The 20140-nt window shown below is 35.3% G+C and overlaps 1 protein-coding gene across 1 annotated transcript in view; it reads left to right on the forward strand.

The window, feature by feature from the left end:
• The window catches only part of SENP6 (SUMO specific peptidase 6), a 155722-nt gene extending 137509 nt beyond the window's left edge, over positions 1-18213 (forward strand). The window contains exons 21-26 of the mRNA XM_042782584.1: positions 3412-3845; positions 10990-11093; positions 12748-12836; positions 14288-14356; positions 14484-14634; positions 18004-18213. Of these exons, the coding sequence (XP_042638518.1) occupies positions 3412-3845; positions 10990-11093; positions 12748-12836; positions 14288-14356; positions 14484-14634; positions 18004-18213 (1057 nt within the window). The remainder of the gene's footprint in view (positions 1-3411; positions 3846-10989; positions 11094-12747; positions 12837-14287; positions 14357-14483; positions 14635-18003) is intronic.
• The last annotated feature ends 1927 nt before the right edge of the window (positions 18214-20140 follow it).

The following is a 20140-nucleotide window of genomic DNA, read 5'->3' on the forward strand; positions in this document are numbered from 1 at the left end:
TGCCCCTTGGCTGATCGCTCTTCTCTTTGGCTTCCTGGGTTCCACCCCTTCCTCCTGCTCTTCCGGCCTGCTACTCTGTGCTACGCCCGTGCTTACCTTGTTCCCGGAGACCCAGTCCCTCTCGGGAGGGTAACACGGGAAAGTGTTCAGTGCAGATCAGTGAGTAAGCACAAGCCCACCCGTGCTTACCTTGCTCCCGGTGACTAAGCACAAGCCCGCCTGTGCTTACCTAGCTCCCAGAGACCCGATCCCTAAATATAATTCTTTTGAATTCCTTATCAGGGAGTTCCAATGTTGTGTCTTCCTCAGGGATGTGTTTTGGGTCTGTATCCTGCTCCCTTGTTTCTCCTGCTTTATCTTAGCTTCTTCGTGTGGACTGTGATGCTGGTTGTCTCTGAGGCACTGTGACCTTTTTGTGTTTATATTTAATTGGTGATCATATGTTGGAGTGACCTTCCCACAATATTCGTTTTTTTGTGTGTTGTCTATGCAAGCCAGGTACTGTGTTGTGCTCTTCTGTTCGCTAGGTGGCAGCACTTATACACTCACCAGTTGTCGCCTTTCCTGTTCTCTGCCTCCTGTATGTCCCTGCTGCCCTTGGCAAATGGAGCCTATTCTTAGGTCACTGGAATCCTAATGAGAATGCTATTACTCTAAATATCCAAAATGGCCACTGCTTGTAAACCTTCAAAATGGGTGCACCCTTGGTCACTTTAAATATCAAAAGTAGCCATCTCGTGTAAACAGTCAAAATGGCTGCACCTTCCAGACAGCCAGAAGTCCACACTTCGGTTGTCTCCTTCCTTGCTATTTCCCTTCGTAGTCATAGGCCACCAGCGCAGTCATTCCTGCAGCCGTTGGCAACCAGGGCTGATCTTTAGGTCAGTTCTTAGGTTCCACCACCAGTTGGGAATATTCAGGCTGTCGATCCTGTCAGAGTAGCTAACAGTCCACTGCTCCAACTGTGTCCATACACACTGTTTTCATTCAGGTTTTTCCACCAGTTGGTGCCTAATCCACTTCTGTATGCTTCCTTTCAAAGCTCACAGCTCCAGAATTATCTTCTATATCTCTGTCAATTGGTTTCTCTTTATTTTGTTGAAGAGGGTCTTTGGAGCTTGTCTGCCTATTCCACCATAAAACCGGAAGTCTGATATTTCATCAATTTTTAAAACACATTTTCTTTCCGTATTTCTCAAATAGAGATGTGATTAAATCAATTGTGTCTTAAAGTTGATGAAATGATGAAGTTAGTGTATTTCCCTTTCTACTATCCCAGCCTGACCTAAGTCTGTAAGAGTACTGAAGATTAATAATTTAGAACAGGAGAAAGCATTTGTCCATCTGGTCTTCACATACTGAGGATGAAGTGATCCTTCTACTGGATGCTGTCTAAAGAAGGGAAAGATAGTGTTTCTCACTACTACTTTGGGTTATATTAACATTTTGCAGAACTTAGAATGTGGAATAACTTTTCTCCTTGTCATAGTATTTATTTCTGATTCAGAAAATATTTATTAACACCTCAAACCAAAAAAAACCAAACTCACTGCCATTGAGTCGATTCTGACTCGTATGACCTCCATTGGGTTTCCTGAGGTGGTAAATCTTTACGGAAGTAGATTGTCCCATCTTCCTTTTGCAGGCTGGTGGGTTTAAACTGCCAACCTTCTTGTTAGCAGTCAAATGCCTTAGGCACTGTGCCATCAGAGCTTCTTTATTAACACCTGGAACAAAAAAACTCACTGCCATCGAGTTGATTCCAACTCACAGAGACCCCCTTTTGGCTTCCGAGGTGGTAAATCTTTATGGAAGTAGATCCCAGTCTCCTACCGTGGAGTGGCTGGTGGGTTTGACCACCAACCTTCTGGTTAGCAGTCAAATGCCTTAGGCACTATGCCACCAGAACTCCTTTATTAATGCCTCCTCCATGGCAAATACTGTGCTTGGCTAATAAGCTCTCTGACATCTTTAGCCCACTTATTGTATCTCCAGTACATAGTACGGTGCTGCCTAACAAATACTGGACTCTTAATAAAATTATTGGTTCGATTAATGGTTATTAGCCTAGACCATACAGTTTCTTAATTGTGGATTACCCCTTACTCTTGGGAACCTGCTTACTCTAGGGAAACCTAGATTCATTGATATCATGAGTACCCACTTGATAGCTGGAACTCTGTAGTAGAAATTAAAGTTTTCTACTAATGATTAGGTATGTTATTTCCTTTCAGTGTATTTACATTTCAGTACAGCATGAGACAAAGTTTTACACTTATTTTCTAGTGAACCCTTTCTGCTTTATTAATGAAACCTCTGCATGGTACATACAGTTAACATGCTTGGCTGCTAACTGAAAGGTTGGCTATTAGAGCCCATGTAGTGCACCTTGAAAATAAGGCCTAGTGATCTACTTCTGAAAAATTAGCTGTTGAAAACCCTGTGGAACACAGTTCTACTCTTGACACACATGGGGTCACCATGAGTTGGAATCAATGCCATTACAACTGATGCCTTATTAATACAAAAAATGACAAGGCAGAAGTAAAATAAAAGGATAAAGCTATAGATATAGATACACCCACACACACACACAGAGTGTATTTTTACTCAAATAATGTGTTTTACAGTTTTTTGAAACCATGCAACCCCCCTCACACATTAGTTTTCTATGAGCACTATGTGCATTATGTGCAAACAATATGGTATTTATATATGCACCCAAACCAGCACTCTCCTCACCCCCTATCATTGAGTTGATTCTGACTCATAGTCAGAGTAGAATTGCCCCATATGGTATCCAAGGCACTGTGATCTTTATGAATGTAGACTGCCATATCTCCCTCAGAATGGCTTGTGGGTTCAAACTACCAACCTTTCTGTTAGCAACCAAGCATTTTAACCACTGCTCCATCAGGGTTCCTGATACACATACACACACATACACATACACACACACACAAAACAGAAAATGTTGAAGAGTATATAGTCTACAGATTTCTGAAGATGTTTTAATATTGAGACTAGATAGCTTTCTGTCAGTTTGATATAAAGATGACAAAGGAGCATGAATGGGAATGATAAATTGTAAAGTAATGTATATTACATTAAATTGCCTGGAAAAGCAATGATGTTTTTATAAAAAAAAGAAAGAAATGTTCATGAATTGCTTATAAAAGTGAATTTAAGCTAGATAATTCTAGTTAAAATTCTAACAACCAAAACAATATGGTTAAATAGTCAATGAATCATATAAACAAGTGAATTAATTTGAAAATTGAAAATACTGGGCTTTCTTAATAAATTTGTTTACAAAAGTTTAGAAGAAACCTTTCATTTGATATTTATTGCCAAATATAATAAATAAGCTTTTGTAATTATATATTCAGTAGTTTCATTTATTTTTTACAGTGCACACTGGTTTTTGGCTGTTGTTTGTTTCCCTGGTTTGGAAAAACCAAAATATGAACCTAATCCTCATTACCATGAAAATACAGTCATACAAAAATGTTCAACTATAGAGGACAGTTGTATTTCTTCTCCTTCAGCCAATGAAATGGACAGTTGTTCATCACAAAACTCTCCTGCCAAACCTGTAATTAAGAAGATTCTAAACAGAAAGCATTGCATAGCTGTAATTGATTCAAATACTGTACAGGAAGAAAATGACCCTCGTTATCGGAGAAACATATGCAATGTGAAATGTAGTCTGAAAAAAATAAATCATACTGCAAGTGAAAACGAAGAATCTAATAAAGGAGAATCTGCTTGCCAGAAACTTGTTGATAGGACTAAAAGTGAGAATGGCCTACAGAATGAATATTTTAGTTCTGTGCAGCATACAGGTATGTATCCAAATGTTTTAAAAGAATGAAGAAATTCAAAATAAATTGACTTTTTTTATAAACATGATGAGAATTCCAGAGTGTACTTTTCTTTAAAGTCTGGTATATTGAGGTATAATTTACGTATAATAGACCCATTTTACAAGTATAGCTCATTGAGCTTTGATAAATATTTATAGTTATGTAGTCATAGCCATAACCAAGATTTAGAACCTTTCAACATCATTCCAAAAATATTCCTTGTGCTCCCTTTGTAGTCAGTCCCTTTCCCTCATTCTTCGAGAGTTCAGTTTTTATTAACTTTTATATATTCAGTGTTAGACACTTAGATTTATTTTTATTTCATAGGAAATTTGCTATGTTCAGCATAAATCATAGTTGTACAGTCTTAGAGATGTAAGAGAAATTAATTCAGTCTTCTCAATTTATAGGTAGGTAAAGTGAGAGCCATTACAATTAAATAAGTAGGTCATATTTATATACTAAAGAATAGCATTTAATTTTAGGCAATACTATATGGTTAAAATCTTAATCAGAATACTTATTTATAAATTCTTATTTATTTAGCTTTTCTCAGCTGAAAAATATTTCTAATTTTATTCATTGGCTCTTCTTATATCATCATATCACGTATATAGGAGGTTTGGCAAATTGACAGCTACAGTGTGTTCTTTAGAGTGATAGAGGTTTAATTGCTGTTGTGAGATTTTTGTTTTTGTTTTTAATTTTAATGCTTTTAGGTAAGTCCTAATCATTGCTTATTGTATTCTCTCACATTCACCTAATTATGATAGCCTGCTGCCATGTTTATTAGATTTGGTTAAGTCCTTACTGCTTCCAGAGAATGCCTTGAATATTGCTTTTGAAAAAAAGATCATCGATAAGAACATGCTTTCTTATGCTTTGCTAGTTTCTGTTTAAGAAACAAGTCTTGGGTAGTTCTGATTAATGGAGTTTGTAATCAATTGTGGTTTCTGAATTGACCTTTTAAATAAATAATATTAAATATATTTAAGTTACCACATTAAAAATCAGCTATAGATTATTTCTCAAAAAACCAGGCATTTTAAAAATATAACTTCATTCAGTCTTTACTAATCTGTAAATATTTCTAAATTGTTAAAATGGATGCCTACCCATTGCCGTTGAGTCAATTCTGACTTACAGGGAATGTAAAGGACAAAATTAGAACTGTCCTGTGGGGTATCTGAGGCTGTAAATCTTTACAAAAACAGACTGCCACATCTTTCTCCCTCGGAGTAGTTGGTAGTTTTGAACGGCTGACCTTTTGGTTAGCAGCCAAGCATTTTAACCAAGGCACAACCAGGACTCATACATGTGAATACCAGAGAATGGAATTTTATTTTATGAAGAGTATGCTTTAACACACCTTGCCCATCAAATTAGAAATGTGGACTGTTAAGGAGAACATGATTAACATGGCAGAGTGGAGTGAATCAAATCTTGGAAAACTAATGCCTAATTTAAATTACACCTGTTATAATGTCAGACCTATCTGACTTTTAGTTTTCTTTCTTCACATTATTCAGTTTTTTAAATTCTAGTATATGGGTGGCATTCCCCACCTTAGTTCATTTAATTTGGATCCCATTGTCATCACTCCTTTATCTTCCCCTTAGCTTTTTACTCCAAATTATGGCAGTGTCTAAGCTGCGCTTTCTAAATGTGATATCTAAGAAATAAATGTTGTTTTTTTTGGGGGGTGGGATAAAATAATTCTTAAAAGATTTTTTTGGAGTTTCTTCTTAGCCTGACTTTGAATGAAAAAGAAATTAAAAATTTGAAATGACTATTTTTAAAAAAATATATGGTATTTCAGGACTAGTTTGAATTTTCTATAAAGCCCATATTACATATATTTTTTCTGTTTTACTTTTAATGGTAGCATCCAGCTAGAAACTGATTAAAAGTTTTTTCTTTGTGGTCACTAAAATGATCAGCAGGCAGTAAAATTTTTCTAATCTTTGTTGTTGTTGTTGTTCTGAGGTGCTGTCAAGTCATCTCTGACTCATAGCAACTCTGTGCACAGCAGAACAAAACACTGCCTGGTCCTGTGCCAGCCTCACAATCCTTGCTATACCTGAGTCCATCTCTGTAGCCACTGAGTCTATCCATCTCGTTGAGTGCCTTCCCCTTCTTCATTGACCCTCCACTTTACCAAGCATGATAACCTTCTCCAGGGAATGGATCCTTCTGACATCATGACCAAAGTAGGTGAGACAAAGTCCAGCCATTCTCATTTCCAGAGGAGCATTCTGGCTGCACTTCCTCCAGGATAGATTTGTTACTCCTTTTAGCAGACCATGGTACTCTTAGCATTCTTCTCCAACACCACAGCTCAAAAGCATCAACTCTTCTTTAGTCTTCCTTATTCATTGTCCAGCTGTCACATGTATAACAGGCGAATGAAAATACCATGGCTTGGGTCAGGTGTACCTTAGTCTTCAAGGAGACATCTTTGTTCTTCATCACTTGAAAGAGGTCTTTTGCAGCAGATTTACCCAAAGCAATACGTCATCTGATGTCTTGATTGCTGGTTCCATTGGTGTTGATTGTAGAGCCAACTAATATGAAATCCTTCACAACTTCAATCTTTTCTCCATCCACCATGAAGCTGTTTACTAGACCAGTTGTGAGGATTTTTGTTTTGTTTACTTTTTGTTTTCTAAACTTTAGAGCTAAATTATATTTGAAAGATTCTTACATGTCTAGTTGTTTTATGAAATAATGGCTCCAGTGTCGGTTCATTTACTTAAAATACATAAATGAATAATTATAGGAATATGAAAAATAAAATTATTTATAGTAAGAACCACCACTCTATTTCTTAATATATCATCTTAAACATGAACTTACTTGGTTCTACATCAACACCAATGGAAGCAGCAGTCAAGACATTAGACGATGTATTGCCATTGGGCAAATCTGCAAAAGACCTCCTTCAAGTGATGAAGAACAAAGATGTCTCCTTGAAGACTAAGGTGTGCCTAACCCAAACCATGGTATTTTCAGTTGCCTTTTATGCGTGTGAGAGCTGGACAGTGAATAAGGAAGACAGAAAAAGAGTTGATTCTTTTGAGTTGTGGTGTTGCAGAAGAATGCTAAGCATACCATGGACTGCTAAAAGGACTAACAGATCTGTCCTGGAAGAAATGCAGCTAGAATACTCCTTGTAAGTGAGAATGGCCAGACTTAGTCTCATCTACTTTGGTCACTTTGTCAGGAGGAACCATTTCCTGGAGAATGATACCATGCTCGGTGTTCTGGTTACCTAATGCTACTCTGACAAGAATATACCATAAATGGGATGGCCTCAACAAACAGGAGTTTATTCTCTTACAGTTTGGACTAAGTCCAAGTTCAAAGTGCCAGGCTCTAGGGGCTCAGTGAAAGTCCCTCAGCCTTGGACTTCAGCTCTGCCTCTGGCTCCCGGCCCACTGAAGCTAGAGGCTTTTTTTCACTCAGACAGCTGCTGGCTGCTGAGGCTGCCAAGCCCAGGGTTGACAAGTAAAAAGGCACAGTCCCAATATTACTAAATCACACGGCAGGCCATTAATTCAAGTCCATTGTTTGTCCTAAGGTCAGCAGAGCATGGCAGGCTCCTGAAATAATGACAAAGCTACATGCAGAGTTCAAGGTGCCATAAGCTAGAGGCTATCCTCAAGGCTTCTCCTTATATACAGGAAGCAGACCACATTCCTTACTCAGCTGCTCACAGTAGATTCCACCATGGAATTGATTACCAGTCTCATCATGGAGAATACTACATCCAACTGCCCATTCAACCAGGCCCAGCCAGGTTGACATACAAACTGAACTGCCACACTCGGTAAAGTGGAGGGTCAACGAAGAAGGGGAAAGCCCTCAATGAGATGGGTTGACACAGTGGCTGCAACGATAGGCTCAGGTATAGCAAGGATCGTGAGGCTGGCACAGGCCTGGGCAGTGTTTCGTTCTGCTATATATAGGGTCACTATGAGTCAGACACAACTCGATGGCACCTAACAACAACAACCATGAGCCACTCTATTTCTTAATATATCATCTTAAACATGAATCACTTTATTTCTTAATATATCATTTTAAACATGATGTATTAAGAAAGAGTGGTAGTTCTTACTACAAATAATTTTATTTTTTATATTTCTATAATTATTCATTTATGTATTTTAAATTAATGAACTAGTACTGGAGCCATTATTTCATAGAATGACTAGACATATAAGAATTAAGTAGCCAGAGGCATAAATTAAAAGCTTTCTCTTCCAAAATAGTTGCTGAAACTAAAGTAAAGCTTCATTCCTTGTTTTTCCTCTCCACTATTTTTTATGGGAAGAGGGACACTGGTCCAATAATTCTTCATTTCCCTTTAGTTTTAATGAAGTGGTTCTTGCATCAGTTTCCTATTTCTAGCAGTCACCTTTATAGAAATCTAAAATTTCTGTTGATCTACTAATTTGATATTAACAGTTGTACCATTTTCTCTTCAAAACCACAAGTAAATTAGTCTACTATATAAAACTCATAACATGCTTCAGTTTATACCCTGCAAACTTACTGAAACTTTGAATAGCCCTATTACATTGTCTTTGAAGGAAAAAAGTTAGAAGCAATTATATGTCTTCAGGAAGAACCTACCAAAAATTATAAATGTTAAACATTAGTACTTCTACAACTCAAAAGTATTTCAGTTAATCAGAAAATTATTTTGATTTGTTTGACATACTAAAACTGCAAAAATCTTACATCAGGCATAGACCATTGATATTTGTGCCCTGTAAGAGGTATAAACTAAGAGGCAGAAGGGGAAAATTGAGTAATAACATAGCAAAAAAAAAAGTTGTCAAAAGCCAAGCAGATACACCAGTTGCTCTGCCGGAAAAAGATGAGACAGTCTTCTTCCATAAAGATCTGTAGCCTTGAAAACCTATGGGGCAGTTCTACTCTTGTCCTGTAGGATCACTATGCATTGGAATCAGTTCTATGGCAGTGATAATGGGTTTTGGGTTCATTTTGGTTTCATGATAAAAATACCTCAAAAAGTTCTGATTTTTCCCTTGATGACAACTTTCATGTTTTAATATTTTAATACTTGAGTAAGAAACAATTAAGAGGCAGTGTGAATTGCTGCCATATTAGATTGATTACCATTTCTGATAATCTAGCATGCACCTTTGAGACAGTAGTTTACACTACTTTTCATTCATTTTAAAAGAAAATCCTTCTCTGATAGGTAATCTCATGGCTTTATTTAATGTGAATTCAAATTGAAATGACTTAAACTGTGTGACTTAAAGCAATGGGACAAAGTCTAGGGCTTCATATATACAAACCCTACAGATCTAAAGTGGCTGTCTCCTATAAATTAATACTCTAATATAGTAGTTGCCAGTTGAATTTGAGTTATTGGCTTCAAAATCCATCAAAGACCACTAGTAAAGAATACTATGTAGTTTGCCTTTTCAATATCTGTTCAGTTATTCACTACTTTTTATTGTAGTCTGTGCATTTGTTTTTATATGTGTATAAACATCAACTATATCTTTCTTAAAGGCAAGGGCTCTGAAATAAATGCATCACAAAAATTACTATTACTGTGTGTGATGCACTTACATTTTCTGTTTGTTTTAATTTTTGTCTTCCTTTAATTCTTACAGTAACTCACAGTTGGAAAAATGTTGCACTAGAGTAGGTCTGTGAATTTTTCAGAAATGAGGTCCCATAGCTTTTATTGGATGTGTCCAAGGGGTCACTGACCCAAAAATATATAACAGTGTTGTCTAAGTTCCTTTAGTACCTCAGAGAAAATGGTTAAGCAGTCTGTCCTATATATAGTGATGGCATATTAAAAATGAAGAAAAGACCATGAAAATTTTTGTGATCTGATTAATATCTTAGGTTAATATTAATTAAGTTCTGAGGGCAGTGGTGGGTTCAGTGGTAGAATTCTTACCTTCCATGCAGAAAACCATAGTTCAGTTCCTGGCCAGTATACCTCATACACAACAACCATTTATCTATCCATGGAGGTTTGCCTGTTGCTGTGAAAGTGAACAAAATTTAGCGGAGCTTCCAGGCTAAGGCAGACTAGGAAGAAAGACCTGCCTGACGATATACTTCCAGAAAGTCACCATTCTGTAGATCACAAGGGTCCAGTCCACAGCCCATCATGAGTATGTTCTATTGTATATGGGGTTGTCCCTTGTTGTATAATGGCTGTATAAAAACCCACTGCCGTCGAGTCGGATCCTACTCATAGCGACCCCTGCTTGGGTTTCCAAGGCAGTATCACTACAGTAGTAGATTGCCCAACTTTCCTTCCAAGGAGTGGCAGGTGGGTTTGAACCGCCAGCCTTCTAGTTAGCAGTCAAATGCCTTAGGCACTATGCCAGTTCATCCTATTACACTTGAGCTTTTAAATAATTTGCTTCTTTCAAAAAATAATTGATTTTTAAGTATTTAGATTCTTTAACCATTTCAGCTTTTTTCTGAGTTACTTATACTATCAGCACTGCATTGTTTCATTTATTGAAAAGTCTGTGAACATAACCAAGACAGGAAGGAAATACTGTTCAGAATTGGGGTAACTTACCTACCTATTTCTTTTTATTATTTGTTCAAAACAATCCTATTTTATTTCATTTTAACTATGTTTATATTTTTATCCTGTATTAAAATTTTTCTTCTATAATTGTAATTTAAGAACTGTATAATTTTTATGTAAGTTGCTAACCATTATCGAATATTTAGGTTACTTTTAGACTAATGTAGCTTCCTTTATTAGTTAAAAATATCTGGTATACCTACCACAAAAATACCTATAAACATACATGCATATGTGCATTTATACATAAATATTTTTTATTATATAATTGATACCTAGTTTTTCTTTTTTAATTTTTTTTTAAACTGATGAATTAAAGGTTCTGAGTAATAGAAACAACTGTGTATTTGACCTATGCATCCAGGTTTTTATTACAAATAATTATTTTATATTTGTGATTTAATATGCTAAAACAAATTTTGTATCCTTAATTAATAATATTAATGTCTCTTTAACTAATAACATTAATGTTGATATTTCCTATGGTATATATTTATTATGTAATGCTTCTTAATACAGATGGCTTAAGCAAAATCAGACTGAACTACAGTGATGAATCATCTGAAGGTAGTAAAGTGCTTGAAGATGAACTCATCGACTTCTCAGAAGATCAGGATAACCAGGTGAAGGCAAAAGCTGAGCAAAAAGTTCTAATGTCTTACTCTGATTGAAAACTTTTCTATAGAGTTCCTATTGGCAATTCCTTCAAGTAAAAGCTGCTCATGCCTCTGGATTTGGATCTCATTTCAAATCATAAATTAAGTTTCCAATTCAGAAGTTGCCAGGATAAATTTATGAGCTATTTTTTATTTTAATATTTTTATCACTTTCAACTGAATATCAACTAATACTATATTCTTTAGAAAGCTTAAATATAAAATTAGTTCTCCCACCCCATCCCAACCATCATCACATTTTTTCTCCCTCTTTCAAAATTTCCAGTTATGTAAAGTAAGAGCATGACAAAATATTTTTTAGATTTTTTCCCTTTCTTTCTATTTAATGTATATATATTATAGGAGCAGTAGGTAGTATTTAGTTGAAATCAACACAGGTCAATTCCAGTACTTCTTTAGATTCTGTCTTGCCCTAAAAACATTACTGACATCAAGAATAAAAGATATTTTTGAAAAAACTTAAAGTGGGTTTTTTATTGAGAGAGAAGCTTATAGGAATTTACAGCATACCATTTAATATTTATTCTAACCTTTCTTTAATTGTTAGGACAAACTTTGTGTTATTTCATAGTGAAGATGGGTTTGACTATACTATATTTCATCTTTGCTTAATCCTTTTGTGAACAGAAGCCATTTTTTGTGATGTGTCTTAGTCTACAGTATGTGGCTGTGAAATATGATCTTTTTGTCTCAACATATATAGAAATTGCATCCATGGCTTATTACTCACTGCCATCAAATCAGTTCTGGACTCATAGCAACCCTCATTGGGTTTATGAAGTGGTAAATCTGTACGGAAGTAGATTGCCCTGACATCCTTCCATGGAGCAGCTGGTGGGTTGGAACCACCAGCCTTCCGGTTAGCAGTCAAATGCTTAGGCACAGTGCCACTAGAGCTCCTTCCATTGCTTATTAGTAGTATTTATGCTCCTTCAGTTGTAACCAGTTATCTCTTACATGAATTAGCTAATCTAACTAGCCTTTTATCTTGTTGTTCCAACTATTTGATTATTCCATTTACGAAGTTGTCAGAAGCTTTCTCCAGAGATTAAAAAAAAGAAGAAAAAAACCTTTTTTATAGTCAAAAGAACTACAGAATGAGACACAATATTTTTATGCTGTTTTCTCTTTGTGAAGTGGATATATGGTTTTGTCAAGGAAAGCATTGTTTCCTAAAACCATTTGAATATATCTGTTGCAGAAAATTATTTACGTAAAGAATAATAAAGATGAGTCATGGTGCATTGTGAAACAATTGCCTTAGCCAACAAACTAAATTTTTGTGAGGGAGAAAAAAAAGACTAAAATCAAAGTAGTAATACTTGAGGGGAGAAGAATCAGTCATAATAAAAGATTTATTCTAGATTGAGTAAAGTTATTTGACAATCTTTCTTAGATTTCTGGCTATTGGTTTCTTCTCATTAAAATGTCAGTATTGAGACATAATTAGAAACAAGTGACATTCCAAATTTTCTATTTCATTACCTAAATTTCTTTGCATACTTGTTATAAAGGTTTTTATTTGATAGTGCTATTTTGTTAGGTCAGTAATTATTTAGGTTGTGTATTTTCCATACTAACAGTATATTTCCTTTTGTAGGATGATAGCAGTGATGATGGATTCCTTGCTGATGATAACTGTAATTCAGAAATAGGGCAGTGGCATTTGAAGCCTACAATCTGTAAACAGTAAGTATTAACTGTGTATCTTGCAAACTACATGATTACAAACTACATATGTTTTTTAAGTACCCTCATAGAATAAAATATAACTGGACAGTTTGTATTTAAATAAACACTTGAGTAATAGTCGCAAAGGCTGCTCAGTGAGGAATAGGGGGCATGTCTTCCAGATATCAAGGAAGGACAGATAGATAATCATTTTAATCTTCCATTTGCCCACTTTTCCAGGCTCTGTGTGCAAATGTACATACACACAATTTCCATTTGGGGATATAGTGGTTTGGAGCAGAAAAAGACTGAACTGCCATGCTAATCAGTAACATGGGAATTGGAGTTTAGATCGATTTCATAGCTACTGTATGAAGTCTGTACAATGACTCAAGACAGACCTATGGGACATGTTCCACATGGGAGCCCCAAAAGAGAAAGAGCCTGTTTGGTTCTCAGAAGTGTTGTTCTAAGGTCTTTCCAGAGACTCAGAACTTAACTTCTTAGGTGATAAGTATTACTTATTTTTTGATTAATCTCCTTTCACTGTTTTGTAGAAAATGTTTGCTAAAACTCCATTAATAGCCTTTGAAAAGGAAACTTTGTTTATAAACTTAAAAAATACTGACCAAGACAAAACTAAGAGATCTGACCCAAATCACTAGGTCTTCAAGAAGTTAGGTATTCAAACATGACAGGGCTTTTTGCACTACATTAGACTTCCTCACTTTTGGATTTATAACAAAATTACAGTTTTGAATGTTGGGTGTTCTGAAGTAGAGTCCCATTGGTGGGAGGGAGAAGACATTGGATTCCAAACTAATTTTTTTTTTTTTTATACAGTGATTACCTGTTTGGTTATCTACAATAGCTTTTAGCTGAAAATAGGACTATTTTCCTTTTACTTTTGCGTGGTTTCCCATTTGGTGATTGTGGGAGTGTAAGGATGTTCAAAAGTTAAGAATTATTTTGATTTTCTAATAAAATTTTTAATAGTTTTAGGAGCCAACAATGAAGTTTTAGAGAAATATATTTATAACTAAGCAAAAAAAACCAAATTCACTGCCTTCAAGTTATTTCGACTCATAGCAAACCCCTTTGGGTTTCTGCGGCAGTAAATTTTTATGGAAGTAGATTGCCCTGTGTTCCGTTCATGGAGTGGCTGGTGGGTTTAAACCACCAGCCTTCTGGGTAGCAGTCAGATTTCTTAGACATTATACCTTATTTATAACTAAGATAAGGTTAAATTAATATTCTGTAATTCAGTATTTAATATAATAATAGATATTTAAGTATTATTAAACTACATATGTATATAAGATTTTTTTTTCCTTTTCTAAGTTTTATTGAGGCATACAAAAGGGAATTCTGAAAGTTTTAAATTCTGTTGTTAATGCACCACGTTTTAATTTTTGTATGCCTTTGCAGCATTTTAAAGTAATTAACATGTGGTCATTTCTACCCTGCAGACCTTGTATCCTGCTTATGGACTCCCTCAGAGGCCCTTCTCGGTCAAATGTTGTAAAAATTCTCAGAGAGTAAGTTTAAAATCTGACCTGACACTTTGTGTCCTTTCTGTTGGGAGTGAAGGGTTGTATATGTTTACATATATCTGTGTGTGTATATATATATATATATGCTGTTACTATGTGTGCATTACTGCAGGTATCTAGAGGTGGAATGGGAAGTTAAAAAAGGAAGTAAAAGAAGTTTTTCCAAAGATGTTATGAAAGGCTCTAATCCAAAAGTACCACAGCAAAACAACTTCAGTGATTGTGGTGTATATGTATTGCAGTATGTAGAGAGCTTTTTTGAGGTGGGTTTCAGTTTTTTAATCTGATACAATATATTATAAAATATTCTATTCTATTTTATGTAAAGAAGTTTGAAAAGTATAGTTTAAAAATTATTCCAAAGGGCGAAAAACCCCAAATTGGAGAAATGTTAAGGTATAAAAATGCTATTATTTTATACTTCATCAAATCTAAGTCTTCTTGAACTCACTCCATCACCGATCAATCCAACTGTATCAATTGTCTTACCTATTTCTATCTTAAAAATCTCTCTTATGATTCAGACTGCCTCTTTTACCCTTTTCCCTCCCCTTGATAAATAGATTTCTTGAGAGAGATTTGCTATTCTGTCTCTATTTTCACAACTCCTATTTACTTCTCAAATTTCTATAATCTACATTCACCCTCACCCTTATATTTAAAATTGTTCTTAAACCATTACCACCACCACCACCACCCCACCCCGCCCCCCCAGCACCATTTGACCTCTTGACCTGTGTTACTTTATTATTTCTTGTAGGAAAAATTTTTTGTAGTGGCTTCTTGTTCTTCTTGGGTTAAAGACTAAAATCCATCACATGGCCATAAGCACCTGCATGATCTGGATCCTGCCTAAGCTTCTAGCCTCATTCGTTCTACATATTAGCCATGTGAACAGTCATTCAGGTTCTCATATTGTGTCATGTTCTTTCTTGCTTCTGGGCCTTGATACCTGTTTCCTACCTGGAATGCTCTTGCCTCTTGCTTTTGTCATTCCTTGGCTGGCTAACTTCTAGTAGTCCTTCAGGTCTCAGTTTAAACAACATTTTCTCTACTGGTAAACTCCCAGATACATATTCTGTTAGTACTCTGCACTAATCCTGACATAATACGTGCTGTGCTCATTGTTTTAATAGTTGAATTATCTATCATGTCAAGACTGGAGTTGGCAAACATATCCGACATTTTAGGCTTTGTGGGTCATACTGTCTCTGTTGTTACTGCTCAGTTCTGCTGTACTAGTGTGAAAGCAGCCAAAGGCAACATGTAAATGAATGAGTACGGCTGTGTTCCAGTAAAACTTTACAAAACAGGCAGTGGGCTGGATTTTACCTGTAAGCCAGTTTGCTGGCCCCTCATCCAAACCATAAAAGCTTTTTATTATTTTAAATTGAGGTTTGGGTGGAAAATGACAGAGCAAATTAGTTTTCTATTCAACAGTTCATATGCATTTTTGTTTCATAACATTAATTACAATTCCTTCAATGTAACTGCACTTTTCCCACTTCCTCCCTGGGTTCCCTATATCCATTCATCCTTCTTTCCTGCCCCTTTCTACCTTCTGAACTTTGTTTTGGAGTAAATGCTTCCCTCTTGGTCTCTTATGGTTAATTGTTCTGTGGCACACATTATTGTTCTACTTTATAAGCCTGTCTTTTATTTGGCTGAAAGGTGATCCTTGCAGATGGGTTCAGATCCAGGTTTGAAGGTTATATAATGGCCATTCTCAGGGGTTCCACTGGTCTCTGTCAGACCAGTAAATCTGGTCTTTTTTTTATGGTTTTGAATTTTATTCTACAATTTTCTGCATTTTCTTTGTCCAATATCTTCTGTGGTCCAGATCAGAGCAATTGGTAGTGGTAGCCAAGAACCATTTAGTTCTTCTGGTGTCAGTGTAGTGGAGGCTGTGGTTTGTATGATCCATTACTCCTTTGGACTAATTATTTCCTTGAGTCTTTGATTTTCTTCACTCTTCTGTACTCCAGACAGGCAGAGACAATAGTTAGAATCTTAGAATGCCACTTGCTAGCTTTTAAGACCACAGTCGCTACTCACCACCAAACCAAGCAAAACTCACTGCCATCTAGTCAGTTCTGACTCATAGCAGCCCCCTTTGGGTTTCCAAGGTGGTAAATCTTTATGGAAGCAGACTACCTCATCTTCTGTGGAGAAGCTGCTGGGTTCAGACCATCAACTTTTGGTTAGCAGCCAGATACCTTAACCACTACACCATCAAAGGTCCTTGTTTCTCACCATACCAAAAAAAAAAAAAAAACACTGCCATTGAGGCAAATCTGACTCATAGCGACCCCTCCTTGGGTTTCCGAGGTGGTATCTCTACGGAAGTAGATCAAACTGCCAGCCTTCTGGTTAGCAATCAAATGCCTTAGGCACTTTGTCACCAGAGCTCCCACTACTCACCGTTTGTTGTTGTTGTTGTTGTTATGTGCCATCGAGTCGGACCCGACTCATAGCGACCCCTCCTTGGGTTTCTGAGGCAGTATCACTACGGAAGTGGATTGCCCAACCTTCCTTCTGACGAGTGGCTGGTGGGTTTGTTAACCACCAGCCTTCTGCTTAGCAGTCAAGTGCCTGAGTCACTATGCTACCAGAACTCCTACTCACCATAATAGGATGTAAAACATTGTCTTTGTAAACTGTTATGCCAGTTGACCTAGATGTCCCCCTAGAGTGTGGTCCTAAGCCCCCAAGCCCAGTCACTCATCTCCTCAGCGTGTTTCGTTATGGCTAAGAAGTTTTCCCAGCTTTGCCCACTGTATGTTCTATTACATACCTTGACATATATGTGGCACATACAAATACATCTGTAGAAATATCCTCAGCCAAACCTATATGTGCTCATGGGTACAGCAGACTCATTTGGCTTACCGTACCTGTTCAGCTTTCATGTCTGCCTGTGTATCCACTCGTAGATTATTGTTTGTTATTACTGTTAGTGCTAAATTTTGTATGCAGTAGTATTTACTTTGTTGTCTGTAATCCCTTTCCACCTCCCAATGTCTTCCTTTACCTTGGTCATTTTGTGCTGACCTTCCCCTTACTGTTATATTGCCTTTCCCTTCACCCAAGCTCACATGTATCTATTCCCTAGTTAGTGATTTTCCCTCTTCTTCCATCCCTGGTAACTATCAAATGATGTTACTTTCTGTATGTAAATCTTTTCTTGACTTTTTATAATAATGGTTTCATACAATATTTGTCATTATGTGATTGACTTATTTTACTTAGCAAATGTCCTCCAAGTTCATCCATGTTATAAAGCGTTTTCACAGATTAGTCATTATTCTTTAACAGGGAGTAGTAGTCTGTTATATGTATGTACCATAGTTTATCCATTCATCCATTGATGGGCAGCTAAGTTGTTCCCATCTTTTTGCTGTTAGGAATAACATTACAGTGAAAATGGGTGTGCATTAGACCCTAAGGTCATTAAAGGCAGAAAGAGTTTTATATTTCCAGTGCCTGGCATATAATAGGTAGTGAGTAAATACATATTGAATGAGTAATTGATGTTTGTTTGTTTCCTTTTTAATTTGGGGATATTTTGTGATTGAAACTAAAATAGTAGTCTTTATACTTTTTAATGTGCATTTAATAATTTTTATTTTTAGAATCCAATTCTCAATTTTGAACTACCTATGAATTTGGTAAACTGGTTTCCCCCCCCAAGAATGAGAACAAAACGAGAGGAAATCCGAAACATAATTCTGAAGCTGCAGGAAGATCAGTGCAAAGAGAAAAAGAAACATAAGGACACTTACTCAATAGAAACACCTTTAGGTGAAGGAACAGAACAATATGTCAACAATATCCCAGATTGACCATTTCTGTTGCTTGTCTGCTCTACCTTGAGAAACTGAATGACATTCACCTTTGACTATAGACAGTAAAGAACTGAAGTGTTCACTACTCAGAGTGATTTGGAAATGTTAATGCTTGTATAAATGTCATATAATTAATTTTCAATGGAGTATGTATTACATAAATGTCTGTAAATATGTTAATGAGGCCAATTTTTCCAGCATTTATAATTATTTTTTTCACTTGTTAGGAAGCTTTTGTTATGTATTTTCTGTTAATAGTACTTAAAACTGCAACTTCTAAACACAAAATAAAAAGAAAATATTTATAGGAGGAAATGGTTAACTTGATATTCTTTAGTAAACTTGTGTTAAATTCCTCAGTGGGTGTGATATATTTCATAGGAATATTTAAGTATCTGTGGTAATCTTTTGACCTTTTACATTTGTTTTGAAATATGAAAGTAAGATTAAATCTAAGGCATTTTGAACTGAAAAGAAATACATCTTCATATGCTTGTATAGCAGAAAAAAAGTAGCCTCTTTTTAATTCATACACTCCCTTGTGCTCAGACAACCCAGGATATGCTAATAAATATTTATAATTTTAAACTAGTATTTATGAAAGAAGAAGTATTAAGAGCAGTTCAAATTAGAGTTCCTTTGAGTCATTAAATAATAGCAAAATATTCTTTATTAGACATTATTGTAAAATGCATTCTGAAGACATCAAAGACTCACATTAAATTTATTTTGGTTAAGTGCAGCTTGCATCTTAAATTTCCCATGTTACCTTTCTATATTATAGCTTAAAGTATGGTACAACCTGTGTAATATGATTAATTGATAAACATTTTTATTCTGTGTAAACACAGAAATTTAAATGAGAATTTACTATTTTTTGTAATAGCTTTTGCTATTTTTCCATTGTTCATTTTGTTCTTGTTATTTTGATAAACAAAATATCAGACTTTTGCTTGAGTTTTCAGTGTAAATTATTTTTAAATGTGAAAGTACTGCCTTCAATCAATCCCGTGATGCAGAAAAATAACTCCTGCTTTGAATTCTCCTTTAAAAATACTAAAATGTGGTGGTTTTTATGAGATTTATAGCTCATCTAGGGACCTTGCATAGACCTACTGTAATTAAAATTTTTCAAATAAAATGTTACACATTTCTTTCCAGTTAACTTTGAAACTTAAAACATCATTATTTTAAAAATCATTTTATGTAAAATAATGATTTTTTAGATGCACATATAAAAAAAGTAGAGTGCAAAAGGAGAGACATTTTTATTAGCAATTATTTTTATTTTGGTCTTCTCTAGCATTGCAACTAACATTTTTATGCCCTTTTCTTAAATTTAATTATGTGCACAAGTGTGGAGTTTCTTGTTTTGTCTTTTGGGGAGGGAAGTTATTAACAGCGATAAGGAAAAATCCACTGAGACAAACTTTTGAAATTAGCATCTGTAAGTGAAATACTACAATGTAAGCTTAAGGAAAAACAGTATATGAACTATAGATTTTTGCTTCTTTGTTACTTTGAACTGTCAGCATTTTTTATTTCTGATTACATTTTTTAAGGAATACCCTAGAGCTAGTAGATCAGATATGAAAAACAAGAGTTTTATTTTAGTGTTTACTGAATATAGCAAAATATTTTTTGTTTTCTAATCAAACAAAGACAAAAAGAGGCAACTTGTTTAAAAAACGTAATTGCAGTAAGAAAAAAGATTTTCTTAAAATGCCCTGCACTTTGTAAGAATTTTAAATTACTGGAGGGAAAAAAACCTATTCTAAAATTCATATTTACTTTTGTTTTAATTTCTAATGGTTACATTGTACAGTCACATAACTTTGTTAAGATAAAAATATAACTTGCCCCTTGGTCCAATTTAAGCTTATTACATTTTGACATGAAAAATATAGATGGATGCATGTCACAT

The sequence above is a fragment of the Orycteropus afer genome, unplaced genomic scaffold (genome assembly GCF_000298275.1).
Source record: "Orycteropus afer afer isolate SDZICR_OR568_19922 unplaced genomic scaffold, OryAfe1.0 scaffold00380, whole genome shotgun sequence".
Classification (NCBI taxonomy): domain Eukaryota; kingdom Metazoa; phylum Chordata; class Mammalia; order Tubulidentata; family Orycteropodidae; genus Orycteropus; species Orycteropus afer.